Here is an 11,669-nt window from a genome sequence, read left to right as displayed (position 1 = left end):
TTGCATGGTTTTCTCTCTTGTTTTCATTTTAATTTTTTTGTAGTTTATATTAAAGAAAATATATATTTTAACTACGTGTACATTTATTTCATACCCACATTTTTTTGCTCTGTCATACGTAAGTGACTCTTTTGAGTTGTGTAAACATACTTTTTCAGTACCACGTGCAACTTTGTGTAGTGCTAAACCTAATTTTGTTTCCCCTCCCAGACCACCATAACAATATCCCTTGTATGCCGTATGAGTCTTAAAGTGTCTTTTAATTTAATCTTTACTTGCATGCATGGTTTTCTAAATTGAAGTCAACAGTAGAGCTTTTTCCAAGTCTCCTTAAACAACGAGTTTGAACATTGACGCCACTCTTCGCGGTAAACGGAAGAGTTAATTTTGTGGAAATATTCACTCTTCATTCACATACTTTTCTTAATTACCCCGGCTACTTATACAGTTGAACTGTGGAAGCTATACCTTCAGGCAGCCATGGCGCAGCAAGATCAAGACGTCATCATGTACTACCGCAATGGCCTCCTCCTGGGCGCCGCACTGCTAGTCCCTCTCCTCCTCATCATGAAGCTCAGGCGGCTGCGCGGGGAGAACCTTCCTCCGGGGCCATGGCGGCTGCCGGTCATCGGCAGCTTGCACCACCTGGTCGGCAGGCTCCCGCACCGCTTCATGCGCGACCTCGCCCGCCGGTACGACGCCCCGCTCATACTGCTCCGCCTGGGGGAGCTCGATGTCGTCGTGGCCTCCTCCGCTGACGCGGCGAGGGAGATCCTCAAGACCCAGGACGCGGTCTTCGCCACCCGCATGCAGACGCCCACCATCCGCGCGCTCACGGTGGACGGCGCCGGCATCGCCCTGGCGCCGCACGGAGAGCACTGGCGGCACGCCCGCAAGCTCGGCGTCACCGAGCTCCTCGGCGCGCGGCCGGTCCAGTCCCTCCGCGGATCCCGCGAGGCCGGCGTTGCCGCCCTCGTCGCCTCCATCGCCTCGGCGTCGGGGCCTGTGAACGTCAGCTCCCTCCTCTCCACCTACATCATCGACGTGGCGGTGCGCGCCCTGGTGGGCGACCGGATTGGGGACGACCTCCGCGGCGAATTCCTGGAGCGCCTCGGCGAGGGCGTCAGGCTGGCCACCGGGTTCGGCCTCGCCGACCTGTTCCCGTCGTCGCGCCTCGTGCGTGCCTTCAGTGGCTCGCTAGGCCGGCTGGAGGCGCTAGGCCGCGAGACGAGCCGGGTCATGGACCGAATCATCGACAAGCACCAGCACGCCGGCGACGAGGAAAAAGACTTCGTCGACGTGATGCTCAGGATCCAGAAGAATGACGGCAGCCTCCATGCTGGAACCATGCGTGCCATGATTACCGTACGTGAAATAACCTCCACCATGCATTACATCCATCCGAAACAAAACGTACGTCGTACGTGTTTGACGGACAAGGTTGACAGTAGACTTCTTTGCATGTATTTGCTCTATGTAGGACCTGTTCGGGGCAGCGAGTGACACCTCGGCGACGACGCTCGAATGGGCGATGGCCCAGCTCATGGGGAGCCCGGCGGCGCTTCGGAGGGCGCAGTCGGAGGTGCGTGCCGCCCTCGCCGGGGAGAGCCGCGTCCGAGAGGAGGCCCTGCCGGAGCTGCACTACCTGCGTCTCGTGCTCAAGGAGACGCTCCGGCTGCACCCGGCGGCTCCGCTGCTGCTCCCGCGGGAGTGCCCGGAGTCCCGACATGTCCTCGGCTACACCGTGCCCAAGGGCGCCATGGTGCTCGTCAACGCGTGGGCCATCGGCCGGGACGCGGCGACCTGGGGCGCCGACGCCGAGGAGTTTAGGCCGGAGAGGTTCGAAGAGGAGGCGGCGCTGGACTTCAAGGGAACCAACTTCAAGTTCGTGCCGTTCGGCGCCGGCCGGAGGATGTGCCCTGGGATCGCCTTTGGCCTTGCGGTCGTGGAGCTCGCACTGGCCAGCTTCCTCTTCCATTTCGACTGGGAGCTCCCCGCCGGTGGACTGGACATGGCGGAGCAGCTTGGGGTCACGGCCAGGAGGAAGAGCGACCTCTGGCTGCATGCCACAATCCGCGTGCCTGCTCCTGCTCCTGCTCTATAGACATTCAACCGTGGAAGTGCTGAATTGTAGTGCTTCGGCCGTGGAAAAATACCTACTAGCTGACTAATAAATAAGTTGGTTGTATTCCAGAATTGGTGTGCCTGTTCCTAGCTAGTCCCATCATGTAATTGTCTTGTGCTTGTCATTTTATTTTGACCATGAGCATTTACCACCGAGAAAATTAAGCAGACTTGTTTGTCTAAACCTATCACCTGTTGGACCAATGACTTCTCTTGAGGCATCAACGTCTGCTTGGGCAAGTGGTGGAGCCAACACGCGATGACTTCGGCTGGTGGTGCTTGTAGAGCACCAGGTCTTGAGCTCGGGGGTGAAAATCCTTGGTTCAAAATTGGATGGTTGCACCTGACCATGACTGTGTTTATGCGTCATGTCCTTGTTGAAGACATTGCTTCGGAGTCTGCTAAGACGTGCTCTTTAGAGTGAAAACCCAAGAGCTGACCATCGGCTGTTGGATATGACGACCATGGCCCTTGTATGTCGTTTCATTCCTGGAGGCGCTGCTTGCGGAGAACTTATTTCGTAGCACTTTACATACATGTATTTTGACCGAACTTTAAATTTAGGTAAAACTCAATTATCTGGCCATTGGTTCTTTTGTCAAGATTTGTGCTATTCTTTTTCTTGTCTTGCTTAAGTTGGATTTTGACTTGTCGATTTTTTTTTTCTTAGGCTGAATTTTTTACTTGCCCCTGTTTGGGGTAAGTTGATTTTCTTCTCAGATTGAAATTTTGACTTGTCCCTGTTTAGGATAAAACGGTTTTTCTTTTGGGCTTGACGCTCGGTACACATTGCATTTTTTGTTTATATGGTTTTTTTGCTTTTCTATTTAAAAAAATATGTATTTCTACATGGATTTGTTTTGCGTTTGGATGGGAGGAGATGTATACACACAATTATTATACAATATGTGTGTGTGTGTGTGTGTGTGTGTGTGTGTGTGTGTGTGTGTGTGTTAATTACACTAGATTGTGAAGTTGCACTATTATATGATTATTCTCTGCATATTGAAAAAGTGCAAAGTTGTGTGCAAGTTTTTTTCAAGTTTTTATTTCAATTTCTTTCTTCTTAAAGGGTAATACCAATTCCACTAATTAATTGTTCATTATAAAATTTTGTTATGTTTATTTTTTATTTCTTTCATAAAGAGTAATGATAAAGACACTAATTCATTCTTCCTTAGAAAAATTCATTTTTTGATATTATTTTAGTTTTTATTTCATTTTCTTTCTTCATTAAGAGTAATACCAATGTCACTGATTCATTAATCCTTACAAAACTTCATTATTTTTGTTCTCCTTTAAAGGGCAATACCAATCCTAGTAATTCATTAATCCTTGCAAAACTTCATTATTTTGATTATGTTTTAGTTTTTTTTATTTCATTTCCCTTCTTCATTAAAGGTAATATCAATGACACTAATTCATTCCTTCTTAGAAAACTTCTTTCTAAGAAAGTCCACTCCCATACGCTCCCCCGTGCAGCTTGGGCTTCATCATGCCGTGGGAGTAGGCCTTTAATACGCTGGGTGTTGTAACACAAACATTAAACTCTTTTTTCCTCTTAATTAATAAATGAGGCAAGTCTTTTGTCTCCTTTAAAAAAACTCCCATGCGCTTATTGTTGCATATTATGAAAAGGTGCAAATTCTGTCATTATGTGTTTTATTTTTTTATGTTCTTTCTTATGAAAGGGTAATACCAATGTCACTAATTTTTTTATGTTCTTCCTTAGAAAAATTTATTATTTTAATTTTGTTTCATTTTAATTTCATTTTACTTGTTCTTTAAGGAATCTTTTAAATTTGGTGGAGAACTTGGGAAGAAAAGGAGGGGCCACTGCTCTATGAAAACCAAAGACAAAACCAGAACTGCTACGGGAGGAGAGAGGAGGGAGTATACTCTGCTAGAATCATTTTGTTGACGTGGGTCTACGTGGTGGATACTATGCTGCTTCCACATATACGTCGTCTACTTGGTCTTCGATTCTTCTATTTTTTATTCGTGACATTATTGCGGCCGAGGCCGCTTAGAGCATTACTAGTAGAACCCCTAAACCCTCAAACCCTTGTAGCAGTTTTAAAGGTTGAGAAGTGCCACTTTTTGACACTTTTAAGGGTTGAAAAACAGGGGCAAAGACTAGAACCCTCAAACCCAACCCTTAAACTGCTTTAAGGGTTGGATTTGAGGGTTCTAGTCTTTGCGTCAACCCCAACCTTTAAGACTGTCATTTCATATATCACACATTTCATCATATGACATATCACAAATTCCATCACATTTTACATAAAACAATAATCATTCTAGTTATTATTACAACACCGAATAAAACAATAATCATTCAAATTATTACAACAATGTTTGAGCAAATTACACTAATTGTTCGAATCAAATAGGATATAGAAAAGTAAAACAAAGATACATCATGGGCCAATGCGCCGCCATCCAACTGCCAGTGGTGCTCTATTAGATCATCCCGGAGCCGACCATGAGTGGTTGCATCCTCAATCTCACGATGTGCTTGAAGAAAAGCGTCTATGCGAGAAGGATTTCTTTCCGGTTGCACACAGGTACCAACATTGTCATAGAAACAAGGGAGGTTTAACCCTCTTTCATCCTCTAGGATCATGTTGTGTAGAATCACACAACATTTTATGATGTTCATCTCGACGTCGTCGTCTTGCAACAACTCGTTGATGTCCGAGTCGTCGGATGACGACCAACCCGATGAATCGGACAACGAGTCCATGTCGTTTTTGTTCACCTCCATCTACACAATACAACAAACAATAAATTGTGAGTGCCAACAATGAATCAAAAAGGAAAAAAATAAAACAAAAAGGAAGAACAGGAAGCATACCTGCGGGTTGGGGGCGGACGACGGCCGGCGTCAAGGGGAGGCGGGGGCGTCTGGCGCGGCGGCTCGAGGAGGCCGGCCTGCCTCTGGCCTCTGGGAGGGGGGGCGGGAGGCGGCTGGGGGCGGGAGGCGACTGGGGGGCGGGGGGCGGGGCCGAAGGCTGATGCGGGCGGGCGGGGGCGGGGCGCCGGGGCGGGGGGCGGCGGCGCGGGAGGCCGGGGGGCGAGACGCCGGGGCGGGAGGCGGCGGCGCGGGAGGCCGGGGGGCGGGGCTCGGGGCGGGGCGGCCGGGGCCGGGGCGCGGGACGGGAGGCAGGGGGCGTCGAGGGGAGGCGGGGAAGGATGGATCCGGCGGCGGGGAGCGTGGCGCAGGGGCGGGACGGCGGCGGCGTCGAGGGGAGGCGGGGGGCCGGCCGGATTGGCGGCGGGCGACGGCCGGCGGCGCGGGAGGCCGGGAGGCGGGAGGTTGGGAAGGGAAACTTCCCTCCCGCGCGACGGGGGAAGGGAGTGCGGGCTGGGGTCGAGTGCCCCCCTCCAGCCCTCACTTCTACGGTTCGAAATTGGGTTTGAGGGTTGGACCCTTACTTTTTTTTGAGGGTTTGAGGGTTTAGGGGTTCTAGTCTTTGCGTTTTTTTGTTGCAATCCGCAAAAAAGCGGTTATTTATGAGGGTTTGAGGGTTTAGGGGTACTACTAGTAATGCTCTTAGTATTAATAAAAAGGCAACAGTGTTCCCATAAAAAAACGATTTTCGAGCAGCGTGAAGCACACTCATGTTTTGAGTCAGTGTGCTACTACTAGTATAACTTTTTTGACCCGAACCGACAGGAGCTCTGTCATTGCATTATAGGAGAGGGAAAAAATTGTACATTTTAGAGATTACAAAGGAGCGTAGAGCGAAGGAGGAGGAGAGCCTAGGCCACTGAACATCGGGAGGCTGAGCAGTGGCCACAACTACGGACTACTCTCTGAATGCCTCTTTGCAGAGACTGATATCCTCGGTCACCAGCATGAAAACTTGATGCGGCAGTAGCATTTTGCTTTGGAACACCCTCCTGTTTCTTTCATTCCAGAGATGCCAAGCCACATATGCAGCAAAAGCAATCTGCTCCTTACCAATTTCTTTTGGAGCGATCAGGTGCAGCTTGCGCCACCAACATTTGACGGAATTGGAGGAGAGGGCCACGTCCGTCATCTGGGGGTGGATGGGGGCAGACTTGTTCCAGACTTCTTTAGAGTAGGGGCATCCCAGAAGGATGTGAATTGCTGTCTCTGGGGCCTGGTCGCAGAAAGGGCAGGTCGGGTTGCAAGGCCAGCCCCTGGTGGATAACCTGTCCGCGGTCCAGTTACGGTTCTGGAGCAGTAACCAAAGGTAGAATTTAATCTTGTTTTCAGCCTTCACTTTCCATACTTTCTCTAAGAGTGGCTGCCTAATTCGTCCCAAGAATTGGGCTTCATAGGCATCTTTAGCCGTGTAAATTCCTTTGGAGTTAAGGGTCCACGTGACGCCATCATCGTCATGAGACAACTGCACTTCCTGGATCTTCGCCCATAAGGAAACAAATTGCTGCACTTGCTCTTCGTTGTTCATCCTATGTAACCCCTTCATCCAAAGGTTGTTTGTCAGAGCATCAGCGACCTTGAGATTCTTTTTCCATGCCATTTTTGCAGCTTCGGGTGCCAGTGCAATAGGTGCAACTCCATGCATCCACCTTTCCTTCCAAAAGTTGATCTTTTTCCCATTTCCCAAGGAGATCTTGGTGCAGGCCGCGAATAGACTTCTGTCAACTGTGTCACAAGGGATTTGGGTGCCTTTTCCAAGGTCTGTCAATGTTGTCCCATTCAAACCAGCACCATCTGAGTCTCAAGGCTCGGCTATAACAAGTTAACTCTTTGATCCCGAGGCCTCCGAGACTTTTGGGGGTACAGCATTGTTTCCAGTTTACAAGGCATTTGCTTCCCCTTGCCTCCTCATCCCCAGCCCAAAGAAAGTTCCTCCTGCACTTATCAAGCTTCTTGATAGCCCATTTATCCATTGCGAAACACGAGAGGAAGAATGTTGCCATTGTCGTGAGGACTGAGTTGATTAGAGTTAGCCGCCCAGTTCTATTCAGAAGTCTTCCTTTCCATAGCTTCACTCTTCCAGCAGCCTTGTCTATCATTGGTTGCAATTCAGCACGCGTCGGCTTCCTCCTGTTCAGTGGTAAACCTAGGTATTGGCAAGGGAAAAAACCCTCCTTTCCTCCAAAGTCCTGTAAAACCTCTCCATGCTCTTCATCGTTGCACCGGATCTTGAATGTCGTGCACTTCCCTAGGTTGATCATCAAGCCAGAGATCTCTCCAAATCTAAGCAGAATTCTATGAGTAGCTGCAATTTCTTCTCTGATGGGGTTCACAAAAAGTGCCGCGTCATCCGCGTACAGGCTGGATCTCAAACTGGCGGCCTGATGGCTTAAAGGAGTGAGCAGACCATCAGCCGCTGCCATGGTGATCATTTTTTGCAGTGGTTCCATTGCAAGAAGGAATAACCTCGGCGACAACGGGTCTCCCTGGCGCAACCCCCTCCGGTGTAGGAACGGCTCACCTGGACAGCCGTTGAGGAGGACCCGTGAAGAGGAAGTCGAGAGCAGCAAAGCAATCATCTCTGTCCATCTTTGTTTGAAACCAAAACCCTTCAGAACCTCCAACATGTAGCTCCAATGCACAGAATCAAAGGCCTTAGAGATATCCAATTTGAGGAAGATGAGCGGTGAATTTTTTGTGAATGCCCGTCTTATGACATTCTGGACATACAAAAAATTATCTTGAATGCTACGGCCCTTAAGGAAGGCACTTTGACTTGGAGAGATCATATGTTGTAATTACGGGGCTAATCTGTTTGCCAAGATTTTGCATAGAATCTTTGCCACACTATGCATGAGACTAATTGGCCTAAAATCAGCAGCATGATCAGCATTTCCTTTCTTTGGCAGCAGCACAATGAAAGCATTATTCAAAAGATTCCATGTTTTCCCTCTAAGATGAAAAAATTGATTGATGGCCTCCAGCAAATCTCCTTTAATGAGCTCCCAATACTTCTTGAAAAACCCCCCCAATAAAACCATCCGGGCCAGGGGACTTCTCATCATGCATTTCTAGAACCGCCTTTTTTAACTCCTCCATGATGAATATGGCATCCAGGTGCTCAAGGTTGAAGGAAGGAAGCTGCAGATATTCCCAATTTAAGCTGAAGTTACGCTGCCTAGCAGTTCCCATCAGATTGTTGAAATGCTCCCATAGGATTCGAGCCTTTTGCAGCTTTTCAAAGACAATGCCTTCAGTCCCTTGCAAGGAGGGGATGTGGTTTTTGCATCTGCGCCCATTCGCCCTGAGCTGGAAAAGCTTTGAGTTTGCACCCCCAACCGTAATCCAAGTTAACCTGGACCGTTGCCGAATTTTAATTCTCTCAATAGCTGCAAAACCCAACAACTTCTTTTTCAGTAGGTCTCTTAAGAGCCTCTCTTCTTCAGTTAGCATTCTTTCCTCTTGGGCAAGGTCAAGATGGAAGATCAGCTCAGTGGCAACGTTGTACAGCAGTCTGGATCTTTCGGATGCCTTTCTGTTCCATTTCTTCAGTGCCTTGGCAGTTCTGGACAACTTGGTGTGAAGCCTCCTGCAAGCATCCAAGGATTGAACTGGTTTTTCCCAAGCTTTAGCTACCACCTCAAGGAAGTCGGGTTTTGCAAGCCAAAAGGACTCAAAACGGAATCCTTTGAAGTGTTGCAGCTCCATTGGCTTGAGTAACAGCGGGCAGTGGTCGGAGATGGACGATGAGGCAGGAGTGAGCTGATAGTTTGGAAATCTCAGCTCCCAGGCTTCAGTAACTAGCACTCTATCGATCTTTGTCAAAGTCACATTTTCCCTCTCATTAGACCAGGTGAATTTTCTCCCAAGCATAGGAAACTCCAGCAGCTCAAGCTGGTCCAAAAGCGGCCCTGAAGCGGCCCATCATTTGCAGATTGATATTACCATTGTTCTTCTCGTCAGCCTTCTTTATCAGATTGAAATCCACAGTCACCATCCAGCAGGCTAGAGCAAACTGCTTGATGTTTTTGAGCTCCTCAATGAATAAAATCTTATCCGAGTCTGTTTGCGGTCCATAGACAGCAGAGATTGTCCAGGAATCATTGTTAGTTCGATCTCTAACAGTCCCTGAAATTGAATTTGGTCCATCTGCCAGTGGTTCATGGCTGATCTCAAAATCAGAGGAGGAAGCGATGAGAATTCCGCCCCGAATGCCCACGGCAGGCTTGTAAATGAAGTTCTCTCTGAACTGGGTGCCCAAGATTTCAACAATAATAGCAGGAGTAATCATAGCTAATTTCACCTCTTGGAGGCAGATTATGTTGCATCCAACCTCAGCCACAAACATTAGAGTTGCTCTTCTCTTGGCCGGGCTGTTTAAGCCCCAAACATTAGTGTTGTTATTTAAAATTTTGTAATCCATAAGGAAACCAGGGTCACAACAGGATGGAATAGTAGCGTGGATTGACATCTAGGCAGTGGGTTGCAGGGCAGAGCCAATTGATCCGGACTTCCCAATAGACAAATAACAACACTAAGCACTCCAACAGCAATTTGGGGATACATCAACACCACACACAGACCTCTAAGAAACATCAGAAGAACTAACATATGGAAACCAAAGAACTACCAACATCGATAGGAGCAGCCGGCCTAGGACGCAGCGAGTCCTGGCACCATAGCAGGAGTCTTTCCTTTCTTATCAGGGCTGGAGGCAACCACGAGGGAGGATATGGCAGCCATAAACGCCGAGGGAAACGGCTTCTGGCAGATATTCGTGATTCGCTCGATCCCCTCAGGCATGGCAGTTGTCAGCTCAGGCGGAGTTCCCTCCTTTTTCAGAAGCCCCCCCCCCCCCCCCCGCAGGAGGGCGGCTGGCCGGGGTTGTTGCCTTGGCCGTCGGCGCCACGGGAGGAACAGGGATCAGAGGGGCTGTTGTCATGGATGAACATTTGCTAAGGAAGAGCTCGACCTTATCCACCCTTGGCACCGACAGGATGGGCTGAGCAGCAGACCCTGGTGGGCCCTCGATGGTAGGCTTAACTCCATTCAGGGCTGGAGCGCTTAGGTCTTCAGGGCCGAGGACTTTTCCAGGCCCATCTCCAGTCCCGAGTCCCAAGATGGCTTCAAGCCCAGGCCCCATCTCAGCATCCAGGTCTTTCAAGGGCATCAGAGGACCGCCCGTGCACAGACGATCTGGCATTTCTTCTGCTGGTGAAGACGTGGGCGTTGCTCTTGGTCCTGCTGGTGTGGGTACCAGCTTATCCATGCTTCCCCCAGCCCCGCGCTCCTGGACGTCCGGCAGGTTTGGGCAGAGGGCGGGAGACATGGAAGAGGGAACTGGCTCTGAAGCAGCGTCCGACCGAGGAGACCCAGGAGCCAGAAATACACCATCGTCAGGCACGCCGTCTTGGACATGCACATGGGTGCCCTCCATGGCCTCGGTCTGCGGTCCAAGCACTTCACCCGTGAAGCAGCCTCCCTTCTTCATGTTTGTTGCTCCGTCTTCAGCATGGACGGAAACCTGACGGCTCTCATGTCGATGGCCTAGGCCACCGCGTCCGCCCGCTTGAGGACCACCACTGGCCGAGCTGTCACCGCCACCGACATCAGCATATCTCCTCCGGTGTGGTGGTGCGCCCCCTTGGCCAGGGTCTCGCCGGCCACCGGACCCGCGTCCACCGCATCCCCGCCGCCGCCGAAGCTGAGCCGAGAGTGCACCGATCCCCGGCGCTGGGGTGGCGGGAAGGTGCCATCTTCGTAGTGGAGGAACCATCGATAGCCCCATTTGATGCAATCCTCCCTCTCCGGCGAGACCTCAGAGGGGAGCCCGCTGATGTCGCTATTGAAACTGTCCATGCTCTCATCTCCGGATCTCGGCTCCACGGTGTAGTCATGGATCTGGTCAAGGTGCAGCAGAACCGGATGTGCAAGAACATCGACAGGCTTGGAGCTGTAGTTCACTGCTTCGTCTCGTGCCTCACCGAGGAAGCGCCGGTGGAACCCCGGGGATTCCGGGCTTGGCGGCTCCTCGACGGTGAGATTGCCCCTGGTAGCGATCTTGGAGGGGTCTTGGACCCATACCCAGACACAGCAACATGCAGATTCCTCGTCACTGAACACGCCGTCTTCAATGTGGTCGATGATGGCCGGCGGCGGGAACAGCTGCCTGACGCCTTCAATGGACCAGGCCTGCCTCGGGGTACCCTCCAAGCATACTCTGGCCTTGTATGGAAGGCGCACCAGAGTAGCTCCGACGCGGCGAGACCACGCCGAGAGCCTGAGCACTGCCCCTCCAATGCGCAGAGTGGAGGGTTGCACGAGAGCGACGTCGTGCAAACTCCGGTCGGTGAAGCGGATGAGGAAGTCTCCGGGAGAGAAAACGGACATGCATCCTCACGCGCGACACCCCAAACTGCATGGATGCCGCCACGGAGACGTCCTGCACCGTGAAGTGTGGGCGGTTGCCCAGCACAGTTGCCACCACGGCGTGGGTCTCGAAGTCAGCCTCGGCGCTCGCCAGGGCCGGCGACCATGGCACGGTCGCCGAGACCATGCGCGGCCTCATGCCCACATCAGGAACCGGGTTCTCCATACAACCGGTGGCGCGAATGGGAGCGGCGTTGCGAAA

The 11,669-nt window shown here is 50.9% G+C and overlaps 2 protein-coding genes across 2 annotated transcripts; one reads left to right on the top strand and one right to left on the bottom strand.

The window, feature by feature from the left end:
* The first annotated feature begins 457 nt into the window (after positions 1-457).
* Positions 458-2,308, top strand: LOC125521479 (desmethyl-deoxy-podophyllotoxin synthase-like). The gene is made up of 2 exons (XM_048686530.2): positions 458-1,365; positions 1,481-2,308. Exons 1-2 carry the CDS (start codon positions 481-483, stop codon positions 2,102-2,104), a joined length of 1,509 nt encoding a protein of 502 aa, XP_048542487.1. The 5' UTR covers positions 458-480; the 3' UTR covers positions 2,105-2,308.
* Positions 2,309-8,032: 5,724 nt separating this feature from the next.
* Positions 8,033-8,911, bottom strand: LOC147962082 (uncharacterized). Its single transcript, XM_087534049.1, has one exon. It carries the CDS (start codon positions 8,909-8,911, stop codon positions 8,033-8,035), a length of 879 nt encoding a protein of 292 aa, XP_087390175.1.
* Between the last annotated feature and the right edge of the window lie 2,758 nt (positions 8,912-11,669).

This window comes from Triticum urartu, chromosome 7A (assembly GCF_056163025.1).
Source record: "Triticum urartu cultivar PI428250 chromosome 7A, HENAU_Tu73, whole genome shotgun sequence".
NCBI lineage: Eukaryota > Viridiplantae > Streptophyta > Magnoliopsida > Poales > Poaceae > Triticum > Triticum urartu.
Note: the sequence above shows the minus strand (reverse complement) of the source record. Positions and strands in the feature narration are given on the sequence as shown.

What these genes read in the sequence shown, in the direction of transcription:
- LOC125521479 (XM_048686530.2), top strand. Translation starts at nt 481, where the DNA reads ATGGCGCAGCAAGATCAAGACGTCATCATGTACTACCGCAATGGCCTC. An exon ending in CCATGCGTGCCATGATTACC is followed by an intron (nt 1,366 to 1,480) that starts GTACGTGAAATA and finishes TGCTCTATGTAG; the next exon opens with GACCTGTTCGGGGCAGCGAG.
- LOC147962082 (XM_087534049.1), bottom strand. Translation starts at nt 8,911, where the DNA reads ATGCTTGGGAGAAAATTCACCTGGTCTAATGAGAGGGAAAATGTGACT.